Source organism: Nasonia vitripennis, chromosome 3 (genome assembly GCF_009193385.2).
Source record: "Nasonia vitripennis strain AsymCx chromosome 3, Nvit_psr_1.1, whole genome shotgun sequence".
Taxonomy (NCBI): Eukaryota; Metazoa; Arthropoda; class Insecta; order Hymenoptera; family Pteromalidae; genus Nasonia; species Nasonia vitripennis.
The window spans coordinates 24,403,467-24,423,883 of record NC_045759.1 but is presented as its reverse complement, the minus strand read 5'-3'; the positions used below and the strand labels follow the sequence as shown (position 1 = coordinate 24,423,883).

The 20,417-nt window shown below is 43.2% G+C and overlaps 1 protein-coding gene and 1 long non-coding RNA gene across 8 annotated transcripts; one reads left to right on the top strand and one right to left on the bottom strand.

The window, feature by feature from the left end:
• Nucleotides 1–80: 80 nt before the first annotated feature.
• LOC116416944 lies at nt 81–2,278 on the bottom strand. Its single transcript, XR_004227252.2, has 2 exons — nt 2,112–2,278; nt 81–1,606 (listed from the first exon to the last, which is right to left on the bottom strand). It is a non-coding gene; the product is annotated as an uncharacterized LOC116416944 (long non-coding RNA).
• Nucleotides 2,235–20,339, top strand: LOC100122535 (NPC intracellular cholesterol transporter 1). Of its 7 annotated transcripts, none has more exons than XM_031927517.2 (16): nt 2,235–4,458; nt 6,029–6,386; nt 6,480–6,769; nt 6,864–7,056; nt 8,642–8,773; nt 12,075–12,197; nt 12,816–13,033; nt 13,393–13,697; nt 13,873–14,272; nt 14,350–14,775; nt 14,849–15,270; nt 15,349–15,464; nt 15,546–16,315; nt 16,397–16,484; nt 16,738–16,904; nt 17,961–20,339. In XM_031927517.2, the coding sequence occupies exons 1-15, from the start codon at nt 4,333–4,335 to the stop codon at nt 16,902–16,904; spliced, it is 4,134 nt and encodes a 1,377-aa protein (XP_031783377.1). In that variant the 5' UTR covers nt 2,235–4,332; the 3' UTR covers nt 17,961–20,339. The 7 variants fall into 7 exon arrangements, with proteins under 7 accessions (XP_031783377.1, XP_031783375.1, XP_031783378.1 ...); XM_031927515.2 differs by having other exon boundaries at nt 16,738–16,932; XM_031927518.2 differs by having other exon boundaries at nt 16,738–16,829; nt 17,961–19,469.
• Nucleotides 20,340–20,417: the final 78 nt, after the last annotated feature.

The following is a 20,417-nucleotide window of genomic DNA, read 5'->3' as shown; positions in this document are numbered from 1 at the left end:
AGACAAGTTAATTGGTTACCAGCTGATTCGGAAAATTTAATAATAACTAGTGGACAATATGGAGATATTAGACTTATGGATCTCACTACCAATACTTCGCATTTGTTGGAGAATTCTTTCTTCGAGGATGAGCAATACTTTTGCGGAGGTTTCAAGTTTTGCGTTAATGGAAATTTACCCCATACAATACTTGCTGGAAGTGCAAAGGGAAAGATTGTAAATATTGATGTTAGAGAAGAAAAGCCTACAAACTTATTACTTGCAAAACACGACAATTCTTCTTTCTATGAGATCTGCAGCATTGATATTAATCCAACCAGATGTTCAGAATTTTGTATTGGAGGTTTTAAGGATATACGAATTTATGACTGCCGTAATTTATCTAATCCTGTACAAAAATTATACACTCCAGTTGGAAGACTAGATAACTTATTGGGAACTGAAACTCGACGAATTTTCACTGTAAAGTACAGCTATGATGGCTCAGAAATTCTTGCAGCCTATTCTGAAGATCCAATTTATCTTTTTAGTACACTAAAACCAGACCCAATTAAGACTTACATAACCATGAGAGAAACAATAGAACATTATTCTTTCACAATTTACAATGTACACTTTGTTGGAACGAGGAGTGAGTTCATTGTGGCAAGCTCTTCTAGGCACTGCAACTTTGCGGGTTACACTCAAGCAAATAGTATGTATGTTTGGGATAAAGACAATCAAGATTTAGTTCACAAGATATATTCAAAGGACAAATCTTGGAGATTTGCAGCCCACCCTCACATGCCAATCCTAGCAATGAACTTGGATCACAATGGCATCCGAATGTGGCAGTCTTACTGAAAAGTCCAATATGGAATCCAATCCAGGGACTCCTGATCCTAAAGAATCGAATTCAAATCAAATCTTTATCATGGCATTTTTAAAATATTATCATATACCAAATTTGTTGCACTTGTGTGAATTTTTTAGTTTTCAATAGTATCAATAGAATACTATGAAAGAATTTTCGGCAGCAAGGATCAAAGGTTTTTCTCTTGAGGTATTGAGATACATGCGTTTTCTAGTATTCTTTTTTTCTCGAGTGCAATTACAAATCCAAATATGTATAGGACTTGACGACTGATTACCTGTAGATACACGAAACGACGCTATTATCTGTTTGAAAAATTTAATTCCTTATTAATTAAACTTGACCGACAATGCAATGTTTGTATAAACATTATCGGCATTTAGAGACTTTTTAAGCGAAGTATTTTATTATTATATTTAATCGTGTAAATATATTGTGTACAAAATACATATTGTTAATAAAATTCTTCAGATATCTATAAATTCAAGTACTATAGAGGCCAATAATTTTGTTCAAATCCATTGTTGATCGTTAGAATCTTGCGAGTTCGTAAGACAAAATTGATGAATTAGTGATTAATAGGCATGGCTATAAAAAGAGAAGCCCAACTATTCTCTGCGTAAGACTGTTTTTTCATTTGCCGATGATTCGGCACACCACAGGCGTACAGCGCGTGACGTCACGAACGTTTCCGAAAGTCCAACTTTATAATTGTAGTCGCATCGATGGAACAGTGCAGTAAGCAACATTTAACTGTTCAACAATAAACGATAAGACTACTAAGGTTAGAAAACCAGTACTTTATTAATAAGCCTAATCAGAAAAGGTCGGCGCTTGACCTCCTTCTCTCGCGAGTCGTCGCCGGTAAATATAAATTAGATATTCCGATATTATCGGTGGTAAAAATATCGTTTAAAATTATCGATATATCGCAAGGCAACTCTTAATTATTAATGCGATGCTACGTCATTATGCGCTCCAAAATTCACGTAATTACATGCCTGTAAGGATAGCTCGGTAATAAAACCGACGTAATAACCGTAAAGGGTGGCGTTGGGTTAGTACGTTATTTTTACAGTGACGTAGATTCATGTAATTGTGTGAATCTTGGTGCGAATAATGTCGTCTTTTTTTTTTTTTTTTTTAATTTATTTATTTAACGTCGCATCCCCCGTGATATATCCCCATATTTACAGAATATAATAGTTGTTACGCGATATTGATTGTAACACTTGTGATGGTAAAATTACATACTTACACGTATTTATTTTAACTTTAATTGAATAAATTTCGGTTATTGGGCAAGTATAAGCGCAATGAGTCAGAGGATAGCGCCTTTATACTATATATAACGATAACAAACCAAAGACTTTTGTTGAGATTTTTTTTTTGCAACTCGCTAACTTGCCTATACCTACAGATGTCACTACCGTAAAATACCGATAGGTCTTATCTCGCACACGTTCGACGAGTCGCAAACTGTCGTGCCAGTGTCGGTGACGATTTTAATAGAGTTCAATAAACGCAGACTCGATGAAAAAAAAAATTCTCAGACATCATCCGAGGCTATTTTATATGCGGGCACGACATTGTGAGCAGCGCCATGGAAGATTCACCTCTCTGCCTCTCTGTGTGTGATGCAGACAGTTACTGGATTACTCGAAAAAAACGCTACCGCGATGCAATGCAACGATAAAGCTGCTGTGAAATTCGATGAATAGCCGAACGCGCGATATCGCTTTCAGACGTAAATATTAATATTTAGCTAAAGTAAAAACCGAATCGGCCTCACATCCGGTTAAGCGAATTACGATTTTGCATACATGTAAGATATGCGGAACCATTTGTATTGTGATCAATCGGCGTACGCGCGAGGCATACTAATTTATACTTCCTTTAGATGCGCATCTATTTGTATATTGTGAACAAATCGGATTAACAGTGATTATGTTTAAATCGCGAAAGATCTGACCGGTATTAGTTATACCGACGTGTAGACATATGACATATATCAAGAGGATACGCGCCATACCTATACCTATGATGAGTATATTTGAAAAGAATCCAGTTTACCTATATTGGTTCCCTTAATTTCTCGCAATTGAACGTACTATATGTATATACACACGTAATAATTATGCGTGCTGTATAATGCTGTACCAAATTGTTTATTGTAAATCTTTATTTTGTTCTCGCGAATATATTGCACGACACACAAATAACCATTCTGAGTGATCCTAATAATATTCAACTCGATCGATAACATCAGCGAAAAAGTGTCGCAGCTTATGCCGTCTAGATATGGTATAGTATACATAATATTTAAGCTACAGTCGAATTCGGTTAGAATTCTCGATGTGCAAGTTTTTCGTAGAAAATAATCGGTGGCAAACTAAATTTACTATGTATCAGCAAAATCAAAAGATCGCATTTCAAAACTGAAATAGTCAGCAATATATAAATCTCTCAGCGTAAATGAAATCTATTTCTTTCATTCGAGACTATACTTAGTAAAAATCGCCACAACAAGTCACCTTGCCAAACCTGCCAAGCCATAGATTCTTCGAGAATTCCGAAAATCGTGCTCGGCGGGGCACGCAACGGCTTTTTTTTTCAACCAATCCCAAACATTTCCCACAATAGCCGCATAATAGCTAATCCGTTCCATAGGTATAGATGCAGCCGTAGGAAGAAGATTGAAGAAACAAAATAAGCGAACCCCCAACGGCGGAACTCGAATTCCCCATAAGCGAGAAACAAAAGGAACAGTGTGCGTGTGCAGCTCTCGGCGCGACTCGCGAGTCAAAAGCCGGCGGGAAGTTGCGCGCGCAGCGGCCATCGCGCGATCCGTCACCGACTCCCCGCCCCGCCGCCCGAGTCGGGCTCGCGCAGCTCTCTCTCTCTCACGACTCGAGAGTCGAGGCTCGTCTCTAATAACCGTCGTGAGTCAGCCACACTTCGCAGAGCTATACGGCATACAACTCGCGACTGGAGCGGTGGGGGACTCGCGCGAGTCTGCGCGCTGGGCAGAGCGAATGGAAATTCCATAGATTTTACGTGCGTCAGCCGTCAGCAGCGCCGTCAGTCGCGCGCACGCTCGCCCCATCGTCGGCAGGCCCGCCGAGAGCAGAGACTCGCTCGCGCACATATACATAATACCTACATATCGGGCTACCGTCAACAATCGAGTCGCGTCGCAGTCTTCGCCGGAGCCATCAAATGCTGCATCCCCGCGGCTCCTGATCAGCCAGTGCGAAGCCCCGCTCTAGAAACTAGTTCGATCTCGCGTCGGAGTGCGAAGCAGAAAGAAGAAAGAAAGAAGAAGAACGGCGATACACGAGCAAGACGACGACAAAGCAGCAACGGTGCATGTGTGTGCGTGCGCATCGCGAGACCGAGAGAGAAGGAACTATAGCGGGCGGCGGCCGCGCGACAGAGAACGCTGCAGAAGCAGCAGCAGCAGCAGCAGCGGCGCAAATATGATCGTGCGCTGCCTCCTCGCACCTTCGGCTGCTCGCGCGGGTGACAGCGTAAGCAGCAGGATGCCGTCCGCCCTGAAGACGCTCCTGCTCGTCGCGCTGGCCCTCCAAGGACTCGCCACCCGAGTAAGTGCAGCCATCTCGCATAGCTACAAACGTTAAGACGTATACTTACCCCCGTCGGGGACGGACAACAGCCCCCCGAGTCCCTCTTCCCCGGGCTCTGCTCCGCTACATTACGTTAGCCACACGGCTACGCTGCTTTCTCGCGACTTCTCGCGCGGCGCGCAGCCCCTTTTACGCTGATGCGCGCGCCTATAGTCCAGCCTTTAATTTTTAAAGACGCACGCCTCGTCGATTTGTTTATATTATGAAGCCGCGAAGGCTATTTTCGCCTCGAAGGCTCCGAAATCAGCGACGTTGAATTACGCGACGGCCGGAACGTTCTCGATGAGGGAAAGACAGACCAGCTCAGGTGCAGAAACTATAGCTAGCTAGTGGCAAAAGCCCGTGTTATGAGCGAGGCCTTTTTACGCTGCTTGCCTCGGCTGCGCACGCGAGTATATTGATCAACACGTGAAACGCGCGCGTATAATCGAGTTTGCGATGGGAGTGACGTTTCGCCCCTTCGATCCCTTGTATCCGAGACGACAAAAACAAGGCCGAATAGAAGGAGACGATGATTCCCAGCTCAGGCCCGTATATGCTCAATACTCATAACCTAATAATACGCGACTCGTCGGAGCGTTAAAAGATCGTTACTCGGGCCGCGGTAATCAACACAGAGAGAGAGAGAGAGAGAGAGAGCCAGGCTGCCCAGTGTGTACACACTTGCGCGCGGCACGTAAGAAGCGTCGGGCGCTCGATGACGTCATGTCACCCCATCGGCCGGAGACCCTATCGCCGGCCAGACAGGTTTATTAGTTCAATTATCTACCTCCTCGCTGCGTATCTCGCGGGAGTCGAAAGACGACGCCCTGCCGTAATGAGGAGAATTTTAACGCGATCAACACCGGCGCGGATGCCGGAAGCGATCGGAGGAAGGCCGACGGCTCTACCTGAGGATTTTCATTTCCAGTCGCGCGCGCGGGAGACTGGGTCATTATCAGCAGCCGCGAGCCGCGAGCCAAAAGCAGACTCACGACGGCCTTGATACGATGACGCGTCTCTCCGAGCCAGCTCTCGGCGCGTATGCCTGCTTAATATCCTCTCTCTCTCTCTCTTGCGCGCGCGATGAAATTATTAAACATTCCAAGGGTATTTCGGCACAAAGAGGCGCGGAGGAGCTGATTAATAGGCGGCCGGAGCGCGGCGTCGTCGATCGATATTATTGCCATTTGGCACGTAGCGACGCAGCTCCTTCCGCGCCAGAGATATGTAACTATACAAATGAAGCTCCGGTGTGGTCCGCGGGTAAACAATCGCGCGTCCGATGACACGTGTTTTTCATAGTGAGAAACCTGGCTCCATTTAGACGCTGACGTAAACACCGAGTGAGAAAGAGAGAGAGAGAGAGAGAGAGACAGGTGACTGTTTTGCCTTCGCTCCCTGCTCGCGCGCGCTTATCGCTCGAACCTGATAGCTGCTCGCGGAATTGAATTCGCAGCCGAGTCACGAGTGCAGGAATGACTCTGCGAGAAAACAAAACTGCTCCTTTTCTTCGCCGATCCTGAAATGTTTACCCGCGACATTGCAGGTGGCGGAGGCCGCGGAGGAAGGCCACTGCGTCTGGTACGGCGAGTGCTACAAGGACACGCTGTACAACCACGTGAAAAACTGCCCGTACGACGGCCCGGCCAAGGAGCTCGACATGCACGGCCAGGAGATCTTCGCCAAGAACTGCCCGCACATGCTCACCTCGAGCGGCGTGCCCAAGACCTGCTGCGACACCAAGCAGCTCACCACCTTCGACCAGAACATCCGCATGGCCTCGAGCATCCTCCAGCGCTGCCCGAGCTGCCTGAGCAACTTCGTCAAGCACATTTGCGAGTACACCTGCAGCCCCCGGCAGTCCAGCTTCGTCAAAGTCACGCAGCTCGCGACGTCGCCCGACAGTGCGTTTCGCTCCCGATATAAATTCAAATATGCTCTCTCCTATACCATACTCCCAACATGCTTTACACGGGCCTTTGCTTCGCTCGTTGCAGATGTCACGTACATCAACGGAATCGAGGTGTACTTCACCCCCCGCTACCTCAACGACACGTACAAGTCCTGCAGCAGGGTGTCCATGCCCAGCTCTGGCCAGCTGGCTCTGGACCTCATGTGTGGCGAGTACGGCTCCAGCAGGTGCTCCCCGGAAAAGTGGTTCCACAACATGGGCGACAGCGAGAATCCCTTCGTACCTTTCCAAATTGACTACGTCGCCAGCGAGAAGCCCCTGGGCAACTACACGCCGCTGAGTCCCGAGATCACGCCTTGCAACAAGGCCGTGAACGTGAGTACCTGCTGCACACACTGCACGCGTACGCGGCCAACTGCTTCCCGATGTGATGATAGGATAACGAAATTTCACGACTCTTTTCCGACAGGCCAAGTCTCCGGCGTGCAGCTGCGTCGATTGTCACGAGAGCTGTCCAGCTCCTCCGCCTCTTCCACCGCTACCCAAACCATTCTCCCTCATAGGGTGTGATGGGTATGCTGTCATCATGACAATTGTTTTTATTTGTGGAAGCGCGATTTTCATTCTGTCGCTATTCTGCTTCAATAATCGCCAGAAGATCGGTAAGTTTATAAACGATTAGCTACTGCGTACACGATTAATGGCAGGAAATGTTCTCGAGATGCTCTCAAGAGTTTGCAATTTATTTTTTGAGTTTTTGAGTTTTTCTGCTGAGTTTGTTTTTAAAAACGCAATTGCAAACCAATTTTCGAATTATGTAAGCAAATCTGGCTCATTTAAATACGTTGGATTATTGCTTGTTTAAAAGATCTCTTATCGCGGAAACTCGAAAACGTTTCTCATACGTGGTAGCTTATTTTTAAACATGTTATAATGATTTTTGTGTTGATTATGACCGTTCAGAGTTCGACGACTTAATAAGGCAGCCACATCAAACTTACTTTTTATCCAAGCGGAAAATGCAATTATTTTTTCTTTTATTATAGCGCTTTCTGCGATTTTTCTTTTTTCACGTTATTTTTTCTATTAATTTTCTAGCTTCATTATAATCAGTACTCTGCTTACTGGTTCACGATATTTATAAGATCTATTAGGACACGCCACTTTTCTATTAATTATTTTCAATGGATATATTACATCAAAGAGCAACCAGTTCCAAATACTTTTTTCAATAGAGTTACTAATAACTTTTTAGATAGAAATGATTAGCACTGTTATGAGGAGGTGGTGAAGGATTGTATGCACATTACTATTTATTATTATGATTATTCCTCTTATCGGTTGTGGTCTAACAAAGTCACATGTTCAAATTTTTTAATTCTTATCCCATACTAGATTCACTAATTCTATATAATTCTTCACGACATTTGCGAATTAAAAATAATTTTTCACTGCATCGGTAGAGAGGCTATGTTTAAGTAAGCCAGGAAATCTCAGTAGACGTAGATACTCGGCTTGCTTACATAACGACCAAACTAATCTTGTGCGGTATGATGTTCCATTGAAACTAATTTTTACAAGTCAAATCATTTTAATAACAGTGATGCCACGAAATTTAACGTTGGTGTAAAAATGCCCGTTCTTTCAAAGCAGTTTTTTGACCGAGAATGAATTCTCACTCTGTCATTCTCTTGAGCTACAAAGTCGATTCTGGAAGTAAAAACCTGTTACGCGCGTGTAAAGTAGCGCTAAAACGAGTCGTGAATCCTATATAGATGACAGATTAACGATCTTGCTCGGTCACAGGGAAAAGTTTTACTTGCAGCCTTTTTTAAATCGAAATATCTTCTTCACTGTTATTTCCAAAAGACATCACTCGATAATTGCACACAGTGCCGGAAAACACGTTTGATTCAGGCGTGCAAAAAGATGCTCGAAAACCCGATGGGAAAGTAAATACCTCTTATCGTTAAACATATCTGGTATTAAAATTCTTATCAACAGCAACACAAGTGTGACGCAACGCGAAAGTCTAAAAATTCCGAGGATCCCGTAAAGTTTATTTCGTCAACCTTGACCCGAAAAAAAAAACCTCTCGCTCGGTATTTCGAGGCAGCTTTTTGCACCATCGATCGAGAACATTTTCGAAAATAAGAGAAAGACAGGAAAACAAACTTAACAAACAAAATCACGGGGGCGAGGAGGACAGTCACTACTAGTGTACGTATGGTGTGTGTATATGTATAGTTGCACGAGGGGAGGAGGTAGGAAGACAGGTCGGTAGGCGTCTAGCCGCCGGGCTGCATCACCAAGGAGACGGTGCTCGTATCGCTCTCGCCGCCGACCAGGAAGACAGCCCACTCCAGTCTAAACGTTCCAGTAGGTTTTCCAACAAACAACAAAGATCTAACTTTTCTCACTTACTCTCTTTCTAATTTTGTGTGAAGATTCATGCAGCACCGATTGTATGCTATGCACTTTTCGATACTATAAGTGTCCTCCCTGACTCGCACACGCCTCCTGTACTGTACATGTTGCACTTCTGTGTCTGTCCTTTTTGTCATGCGTCGTACTTTTACCTGTCATTAAACCCTATATACTACTAACCGAAGTCTTTCGTATGCTTCTTTAACCGCTTTTGTGTGCAACGCTCCAAAGGGCGAGACATTCAATTGGTGCGCCGAGAACACGTAAAGCCATTGCAGCTCTAATCAGCGTCCATTAGCTCGTTATAGTGGATCGGATTCGTAAGAGTCTGTCTGATGAATCACTATTGTTCCTGGAAACGTATATAGCGATTTCAATGAACATTAGCGCTCTCGCCTCTTATCAGCGCTGCAATGATTTTACGTTTCATGTCGCACAGTGTGTATGCTCGTTTAGAAGCGTTACACATCGCTGAATACTTGTTGGCTTGCTTGTGATAGTGAATAACAAACGTAGAAAACAAATGTCGTCAAGTGCTTTTCATTTAGAACTTTTACGGTCGATACCAATTGTGGGATTTTTATAGAGGGAATTCCGATGAAAGTTTAGAAAGCTGTTCACTCCCAGTTGCTCGTGGAACTGAAGGTAAACTTCAGATATTAGGGAAAAACTGTGTGACACAATATTGTGCCGTCAGTCACCTCGCCGCGTATACCTTGTATAAGTTATTGCGTGGATACATTACAATAAGTGATATCGCTTTGTCAAACGAAACGTAATCGAGCCTGCGAAGAACAGTCACGTGTGTATTACAAGTTATAAAGATGATGATATTTTCGATAATCGTGGACGAATGAAGGCTTCGCTCATCCGATAGGCGAACAAAGTTCCCGCGCAGTAAGGCAGATAGGACGCGATCCAAGAATGCGGGGTGGGAGAAAAAAGCGTAAATATTGTTGACCTCGATGCAATTTTTAGACTAGTCTTATCCGCGCGAATCGGCGCGATGCCGAGTAATCGATTGTCCCTCGAAATTTGGAACGAGTCCAGCTTGCTCTCTTTAAAAGTATAAAAATTCCCTTATCGCGGCGGGCTAATCTCGTCGAGCGAGACGAAAAAATCCTTTCCGATACATCGCCTCGCTAAGCTATACCTTTTTTCTCCCGTGTACTCATATGTTATTTAACAGCTCGCGAATAAGAATCGCGCGAAATTGTCCAATCAGCCTCGTCAGTCTCGCAAATTGGCCACGTCCGAGAGCCGTTTTTTCGTGCACATCCAGATCACAGACGGTCTCGGAGATTAATAATAATCGTGGCAGATGATCCGCCGCTTAATTCCTCTCATAATAACGCCGAGGTGACTAGCTCTGCGCAGAATTTCGCGCTATCGACCTTTCAGACCCCGATCGGAGCAATTCGCACGACTGCAATTGGCCAAGATTCAATTTGAGCTGTATAAGTATCCGCTCGCGACGAGAGACGCCGACAATCCTTCATGAGCGTCGCGTGTCTGATTCCGACGCGTGGAAATGCTTTTAGGCAGCTGATCTTTCGTCAGTCTCTGAATTGTAGCAGCCGAGCCGCGAATATTCGATCAGCTGCAGTGCAGTAAAACCTCGTGACGTCACACAGCTACATAACTTTAGAGAAGCCTGGATTGCATATGCGGCCGATGTCGTCAAAGTAATTGCGGGCTTTTCACGTCGGGCATATAACGCGCGGTGAATCGCGCATTTGCCGAACGCTTCAATTTGCGGGATGTTATGAACGTCGCGTCTCTCTCTCTCGCTGCTATCATTGCGCAATCACTCGCGACTTATCTCTCGCGCTCGCGGATGTGAGCTTCTGTTTTCCTTTTCTCCCTCACGAGTGTTAATATATTTTCCGTCTAATGTGTGTATAAAACAACGTGCTACTCTCACGATCGATTAACGCTTTCTCGAGCTGCCTACTCTATCTTGTTTTGTCCGCTCGGAATACTTACGACGCGCTGTATACCATACTCACTTGCGTCACGTTGCGACTTCTTAAGGCAATTAACCTCCGGCTAGCTAATCCTGCTCGCCGGCGATCTTCCAGCTTCTATATAATAATTTTCGTCGTTCCCAGAAACGATTTATCTTTCGCGCGCAGCTGCCGTATTTACGCGCCGATGAATGGGTTGCCCAAAATAAAAGAGCTTTATCGCGCGCTGGAAAGAGAAATAAGAAAGAAGACACCGAAAATTATTGCAGCTGAGTAGCGCGCGGCGCAAACTTTGTATATACCATTATCGCGCTTAATTGCGCTGCCCGCGACGGAATTTATTGCGCGTTTCGGGGGGAACTTGGCAAACATATTCCATGCGCGGCGATGTCTGTCGATCGTGTCTACAAATACATATACGCAGCTCTACTGTACAATTATACGTGTATACAGCAGAGAAAGAGAGAGAGGCGACACGCTTTTGTATAACGCAAAATCTATATATAGCTGCGCAGGCTGCAGTTAGTGTTGTTTTGTCCTGTAGTTGTTTTTACACCCTGTGCTATGCCACGGAATCCGTAGTCGGCCGAATATCGGCCGTAGAGCGACGCCGACGCTCAGAGAAGACGCGCGCTATTCGTTTTTGGCGCTGCACGCGCCAAAGAGCCGCGATTCCGCGAGGCGGAATGCGTATCCGGGAATCGAATCGCTGCAGTTTGTTTATCTAACCGACGCCGGGCAGAAAAACAAGTCGGCGGCGCTTAATTAGCGCGTTTCCTGAAATTTCTCACAACGGGCCATTTGTGCACAGTGGAGCCGCGGCATACCTATATACGTAACGCTGCATTACGAAATACTGAAAATATCGCCTCTGACAGAAAACTCGTCGCTCTAGTCTCGCAACGTCACGAGGCGGCTTTTGCGCTTTATACATAAAACTGAAAGAGTCGCGCTCGGTTTTTTTCTAACTCCTTTAACATCCTCGCGATGCAAAAACTGCCGTGATGCAGTCGCGCGCGAGGCCTTACGTAACCTGCACTTAAAAAGCCGATCGATGTCGCGGAAAGAAAAGGAAAACGAGCGACAAAGTCCTGTCGGCTTGTCCGCACCGAATAATTCAATAATAGAAAGCAAGAATCTATCTGGAAAATTCTCTGAGGGTCGCGGCGCCGATGTACAGCCGCACACAATCACGCAAATTATTCTATTACGAGCATATACGCGATGCATTCGTTAACGACTAATCGTAGAAATCTCTGCTCTCTCTCTCTCCCCTCACGAAACAGGCGTCATCTCGGCCGACGACCTGCCGTCCAGTCTGCAGGAGGAGGAGAGCTCGACGTTCCTCGAGCGACTCGGCGCCAACACCGACAAGTTCCTACAGAAGTTCTTCTGCCGCTGGGGCACACGTGAGTACAGCGACTTACACACCTACATCACGTCCTCGTGCTCTGCGTACGTGAGACTCGTGACGCGTGTAATTCTCCGATCTCTTTATCGGCCAATTGAGCCAATGTACGGAGGGACGTGCACCGCGGCGGAGCGCGCGCACACACACACACACACACACAGAGTCAATCACGAGCGCTAACTCGCTTACAAATTACGCCGCGGGACGAATTTCTTTTTTCTGACGATTATATTTTATTTTCCAACGCGACACGCGGCTCGCCGCGCAATAAGGCGCACACTCGAGAGAGATGGACGATTAGCCGAGCGATTTTCGTGCCTGATTCCGAGAGCTGCGCGATGAGATCGGATAGCGTCGATCTCGATAAAAGGTCGCGCGACGCGAGCCGCTTGAAATGCGCGTATACGGTCGCTTCGATTTTCGAGATCGGGCTGGCTCCGTCATCGGCTTCGGAAGAGTCTTTATTTTGACTCGAGCGCTATCTCGCGCGGCCTTTATCTATAGAGTTGCGCGCGAGTGGCGCGTATTTTGCGCTGGCAAAAATGGACGTAATTAAATGCCAGCCGCTCTTTTGGCCGCTCACCCGTCAATGAAATACATGCATCGATCGTTGCAGTATGCGCGAGCCACCCGTCCGCGGTCCTCGCCATCGGCGTCGTCTTCATCGTCGCCGTGGGCCACGGCATCAAGTACCTGCACGTCACGACTGATCCGGTCGAGCTCTGGGCCTCGCCGACCTCCAGGTCGCGAGTCGAGCGAGCCTACTTCGACAGCCACTTCGAGCCGTTCTACAGGACCGAGCAGATCATCATCACATCAGTCGGACTGCCGCCGGTAATTCATTTCATTTATTTGTTTCACACGCGCCGGATGTGCAGCCTGATTGGGGCCTCATTGGGCCAGACGTGACTCTCGACTCGCCGCAGCACATTCTTTTTAGTCTTCATTTTCTTTTGTTTGCCGGAATTAATCGCGCCTGTATGCGTGGATGATATGAGTCAGGAGACGAAATCACCTCGAAGATATGGCGCTTTTTTTCTTTTACGATTAGTTTGCGTGCGAGGAAAAAATGCTCTGACTCGTTGCTAATGAGTCACGGGCCGTGCTCGTTACGCCAAACGCGCGCGTTTAGGAGCGTCGCTCCGCGTTTTTGTTCGCGCGAATTAGTAAAGCTGAATTCTCTTTATCCGCAGATCGAGCACCCCACGTCGAACGGCTTATTGACCTTCGGCCCGGTGTTCGACGCCAAGTTTCTGAAGAAGGTCTTGGAGCTGCAGGAGGGCATCAAGGCCATCCTCACGCCGAGCAACTACACGCTCGCCGATATCTGTTTCGCGCCGCTCTCGGCGCCGTACACCGGACCCACGACTGTCTCCCAGTGCGCTATTCAGAGTATCTGGGGATACTATCAGGACGACCTCGAGAAGTTCGACGGCACCAGCGAAGACGAGAATAACTTCACCATCAATTATCTCGACGCCTTCAAAGCCTGCACTCAGTGAGTATATATATATATACCTCCTATCACGTGCCAGTGTGATTATGTAAATTGGGTATGCTGTAATGTTGCTTGAAAATGAAAACTTATAGGATGTAATAGTGAAAGTTGCCATTGGCTGTTGACCTTTTTCCAGTACTGCAAACTAAACGCTGCCTATTTTTTTCCTTTAAAGAAACCCCTACAGCATCGACTGTCTGGCGAACTATGGAGGACCCGTCGAGCCTGCGATCGCCGTCGGCGGTTTTGTCAAGCCTGGACAAAATCTCCGCGATCCGCCGTACGAGAAGGCCACGGCGATTATACTTACCATCCTCATCAACAACTACCACAACAAGTCCAAACTGGTGCCGGCCATGGAATGGGAGAGGAGCTACGTCGAATTCATGAAGAATTGGACTAAAACTCAGAAACCTGCCTACATGGACCTTGCATTCACATCCGAGAGATCGATCGAGGATGAACTGAATCGCGAATCCCAGTCCGATGTGCTGACGATTCTGGTGTCGTATGTCATCATGTTCGCGTACATCGCCATTTCGCTTGGACAGATCAGGAACTGCAGCAGACTTCTCGTAAGAACGTGAATTTTAAGCGACTTTACGCGTTAATCAGTTATTCTCTTTCATTAAAAATAATACTTTGTTTGTAGATCGATTCAAAAATCACGCTTGGTCTTGGTGGAGTTCTGATCGTGCTGGCGTCGGTCATATGCTCGGTCGGCATATTCGGTTTTGTAGGACTGCCCGCCACTTTGATCATCATCGAAGTCATTCCATTCCTTGTGCTGGCGGTCGGTGTGGACAATATTTTCATCCTTGTACAGACTCATCAGAGAGAAGGAAGGCGTCCAGACGAATCGATTCCAGAACACATTGGACGTACTCTCGGTCAAGTCGGACCTAGCATGTTGCTTACCAGTGTATCTGAGAGCTGCTGCTTCTTCCTCGGCGGCTTATCCGATATGCCGGCCGTTAAAGCATTCGCCTTGTATGCTGGCATGGCATTGCTAGTTGATTTCCTTCTGCAGATTACCTGTTTCGTTAGTCTACTTGCCTTGGATACTGTAAGACAAGCAGTAAGTATTGTATACTAAAGCTAGAATCCATCTTCATAAAGCGATTGTGCTAAGTAAATTATTTGCATTCCAGAATAATAGATTAGACATCTGCTGCTTCGTGCGAGGATCCAAGAAAGACAGTGGCGAAGAGATCGTTGATGGAATTTTGTATAAAATTTTCAAAGTTGCCTACGTGCCGCTTCTCATGAAAAAGTGGGTGCGCGCTGGAGTTATGGTGATTTTCTTCGGGTGGCTATGCAGTAGTATAGCCGTTGTTCCACACATTGAAATCGGTCTAGATCAAGAGCTTTCTATGCCAGAAGACAGCTTTGTCTTGAAATATTTCCAGTTTTTGAATAGTTACCTATCGATCGGGCCGCCAATGTACTTTGTACTCAAAGGAGGCTTGAATTACTCTGATCCAAAGGTTCAAAACTTAGTATGTAGTGGAACATGGTGTAATTCTGATTCAGTAACAACCCAAATTTTCGCAGCATCAGAATTAGCAAACAGGTGAGATTAGAGAGGGCTATGACAAGTAAGTGATTTCTTCAAAAGCTTCTGCATACTTATGAATTTTATTATTTTCAGAACTTATGTAGCAAAGCCAGCTTCTTCGTGGTTGGATGACTACTTTGACTGGGCAAGTTTAGCCAAGTCTTGCTGTAGGTATAATGAAACGGATGGATCCTTCTGCCCTCATACTAGTGAGTGTTAAGTTAATAATATTCTTTGTCTTCAAATGGAGAAAAACGGAAGTTGCTAAACGTAGAACATTTTTTGCATAGGTTCCTGCAGAGTATGCGAAATTAATGAAAACGAATTACATCGTCCAACTACAGTTGACTTTGAAAAATACGTGTCGTTCTTCTTGCAAGACAATCCCGACGCAAGTTGCGCTAAAGGAGGCCACGCAGCGTACGGCCAGGGTGTCAATTATATAACTAATCCGAAAACCAAGTTATCGGAAGTTGGTGCGTCCTACTTCATGGCATATCACACAATTCTGAAGTCGTCTTACGATTACTACGAGTCGATGAGGCAGGCCAGAGCCGTGTCGGCTAACATAACACAGATGCTTAACACCAATCTGCAAAAGTTGGGCTACAAAAACGAAGTTGAAGTTTTTCCCTACAGCGTTTTCTACGTATTTTACGAACAGTACTTAACGATGTGGCCTGATACACTCCAGAGCATCGGCATTTCGCTGCTCGCCATCTTTGTCGTCACGTTCCTTTTAATGGGCCTGGACATCTTCTCGTCGATCGTGGTCATCATCACAATTGCGATGATTGTCGTGAATATTGGAGGTCTCATGTACTGGTGGCATATCACACTTAATGCTGTGTCTTTGGTGAACCTCGTAATGGCTGTGGGAATAGCTGTCGAGTTCTGCAGTCACCTGGTGCATTCCTTCTCGGTTTCCGTACAGCCCACGAGAGTCGAGAGGGTTGCCGATGCTTTGACAAATATGGGTAGCTCGGTTTTCAGCGGTATCACACTCACCAAATTTGGAGGAATCATAGTCCTTGGCTTTGCGAAAAGTCAGATATTCAAGGTAAGAATAATTTGAAAGTCATGATACCAATCTAATCCATTGTAAATGAACGAAGATAATAGTATTGTAATTTTGTTTCAGGTATTCTACTTTAGGATGTATTTAGGCATTGTGCTTTTCGGAGCGGCTCATGGTCTCATATTCTTACCCGTCCTTCTAAGTTATATCGGTAAGTCTTCACTATTTATTATCGTTCAGTCATTTTGACACTAACAGAGTAATTTTTCATTAAAATACCAAAGCAATTTTTAGTGATACCAGATATATTATTGATTGATTGATCGTTTCACAATGTTAAAGTTAAAGAACTGAAAATTAGCGTAACTTTGATCGAAATTTAAATTAGCTAACTAGTCTTTTTGAAGGTAGTCGAATTTTTTTTTAATAAATTTTGATCGAATCACGACTGTTCGTGATTCTAGGCTCGCCTATGAACAGGGAGAAGCTGGCCAATCACAAGAGAGCAATGCGAGGAAACCTGGACAACGTGCAAGAGACCTCCTTGAATCATCGTGTAAGCAAACCTAAATCTCCTCCCACACCCACAACTGCTACACCTACCTTCCGAATGCTCGATTCTGAGAGATAGGTATGGCACCTATCCAAAGTTCAGCCAAGTACTCAATCTTTATAATGTGATCTTTGTAAAGTTTGCCAAACTAATGTTATGTTCCATACAATTTGCTGTTTTTTGAAAAGACTGAGGAACAGAGTTTTTCCATTGTGGTACTTGTTTTATTGAGAGGCTGTTATATCGGTCCCATAAAAAACCGGAGGAGTTGTGTATAATTTTAGAGTCACACACCCAGTCATGCACATGTGATTTTATGTTATAAATTATATGTTTGCGCTTTTCATTCATGCCAAATTTTATTTATCTTGGTCGGAGCGGAACATTTACAGATATTTTCATCATCGTCATTCATTCAGTATACATGTTTTTAGGTTGAGCAAATTTTGCTATTAAGATGATTGCTGCATTGTAATTGTATTTTTCAAATATTTTTGTACTTGATATAATACTCGAAATGTCGACTAAAAAGTCGCTAAATTAAGTTTCAAAATAAAAAGATATTAATTTTTACAGTAAATGTTTGTGAATTTATTTTTATTGTTGCAATATGTAGATTTTCTGTACTTTTCTGCTTTGTCAGTTTTTTCTGTGCCATTTAAATTTTTCACTGCAATCGTTTCCGAGTGTGGGAGGTAGCCTGATCAGTCTTTATACGCTTTAAAATCTTTTTATTTTTTTCAAAAAACGTTAATACGGTGGCATTGGTTTTCGTAAAAAATTTATGTTCTCTTGTGGTTCGTTAGCTTTCAAGGGAAGGTAGGTGTGCCATGGGAGTTGACACACATAAACACCAAAATATAATCAACCCATGTAACCAGACTAAAATTGCAAAATTTAATAGCAGTTTTACGATCTTAACTAACGATGCACTTTGTCGAAGTTAATGACTTCCTGATAAAAGTCTTCTTTCGCATTCTTCTATTTGGTATCAGTTTTTAAATGTTTTTTTTTCTCGTAATACCAGCTTATCTTTCTACTAACGCTTATTCTAAGGTTGTAAAGTTGAATACCGAACCATTGTTGACGTTACTTTTAAGTTTTAATAATCGTATGCTCGCTCGTTAATTCCAGACGTGATGTCCTATCGAAGACGAAGAAGAATCGAGCAGCATAGCCGAAGAGGAGAGCAGCACGTCGAGGACGAACGTCCAGACGAACGAGCTGACAACTCAGCTGCACCTCTACTCCACAGTAATCCTGGCCAACGCCCTTCCACTTCCTACGCCAGTATAAATACCAACGACGTAATATTCCATGACACTTCGTAAGGCTATAAAGAAATCGCAAGAAACATTCGTCGAATGCTTCTTGTGCTTGACTTCAAAGCCGAAGTCGAAGCGAACTGGCGTTCGTTCATTCGTAAAAATATCACCCTAGAAAAAAAAATTAGATAAACGAAAAACGTATTCTTTTCAATTATACGAATCTGGAGCTTTCGTATCCAGACGCATTTTCTCCTGGAAAGAATATTTTGTAAAAGTAAATATATTTTTATGGTATGCTCGTGTTTTCTGATGATTCGCATTTTCGAAAGTTTACGCTGTGTGTAAGGTCGCTGACGTTGCTTTTGGAAGCGTTAACAAAATGGCCATAAAAGAGTTTATTTTTAAGTTTATTATGATAGTAAAAAGGCTGGCTCCGTCGACTTTCGTGGACGAAGATTGATCATACCTCGGTGACTTTTCACAAGAGATGTGCACGTGTAAACCAATGCAATAGCTTTATGTGGTAAAACTGATTATTATGCTTAGGCATATTAATTTTCGTTTTAAATAACTCGTTCTATTTTCGTTTTACTGCTTCAACATTGGTATAGAATAAAAGACTGCGGTTTGATCTCTTGTACAATAAAAATTGTATAAAGTTGGAAAGCACTCGTTTTATCAAATATTTAGTGTAAGTTAAATTTGAAAATGTTTTTTAATCGTTAGTCGTGAATGTTTAGCAACTAAAGTGTTGTGAATGTTTACATTAATCAAATTTGAAAAAAAAAACGAAATTCTATGCTGGGAAGTCACAGAGGTTTTTATCGATGTAGCCTGAATCCAAGTAATATGTTCAATATAGATTTTTTATTATTATTTATTATGCTGGCCTATATTTTGTGGTAATAGATATTTATAAAGCAAGAATTTTTGCAATATCTAACTTGGGGATGTACAAGAGACTAACAAAATTGTAGAGCTATACAATATATCTTATACGAGCGGTGTATTGCAAGAATGGGTGCAAACACTTTTATAAATTGCGAATTTTATAATGATATTATGATTCGCCTTGTCTCGATGTAAAATTTAAACTATGATGATGATCAAACGTTAATTCGAAAGAGCTAAATCAGTATTGAGTACTAAATGATTCTCGTATTCTTGTAAATTGTAAAGTACGATTGAAAGATTTTCATTGCTTGCAGTGAAATGACAGCGTGTTTTTCTAAAAATAAAAAAAAATTCGCAGCGTGTTAATAATAAACGATTCTTAAACCAGTTTGGTGTAATTACTTCAAGAAAAACAATTATTTATGTACTTTACTGGTTCTAAATGTGAACGATCTGTGAGAATGAGTTTTTTGCGTCGCGTGCTACTGCAATTCTATCAGAAATTTATCAGCCACCTGTGCAACAGGTGTAATATTTAATTAGATCCGGAAGCGGTTTATATTCATTTCGTGTTACTAACAATGTCCATTTTTAAAGAAGTGAAACTTAGTTTCAACTAACGAAGATTGCATTGAGTCTTTATACAGGTCTAAGCACGTAGGGAGACCTTTATCTTTATCCAGTCTTTCCATTATGATACAATGCATAATTCATTTTAAGAGGGCCTTTTCACACATGATTCAAATTATCAAATATTTTCGTTATTTTTTTATTTAAAAAATGCGCTGCAAATATCAACTTTGAAAAATTGATAAAACATCATTTCATGATATTAGTAACGATCAAAGTTACGAAATATTCAAAAAAATGATTTTTTTTTTGAGAAAAAAAAACATAAAAAAGAGTATTTAAATCTGTGATAAATACTAAATAAATATTTGATAACAGTTACCATGTTTCATATTTTTACTGCCTAATGAAATGTTTTATCAAATTCTCAAAATTGATGTGACAGCAAATCTTTGTTCCATTACGCCCAGCTACTAAAATTTGTGTTAAAAAAATGGCCCAATGCGTGCTAGATCTAAAATTATGTTTCCTTCATCCATTGCATATGATATTAAGCGTTACACCGATACGCGCGATACTTCGTTGGATTTTAATCAAAAGATTTTATACAATGTAAACATTTTTTATACGAATAAAATAAAACCGAAAGTAGGTATATTATAAATAACGCCGCTAAAAGGGAAAATGATCATAGAAGTATTATTGTCTGTACTTTTCAAAATTTCGAATGAACGATTTTGTGGTAAATAATATATAAATAAAGCTACAAGTTGATGTTTGATGGATTGTCTTGTTATTTCTTTTGTCATCTCTAGTCCACTATTTCAACTTTACTGAGTATTTGTCTAGTATTTAAAAC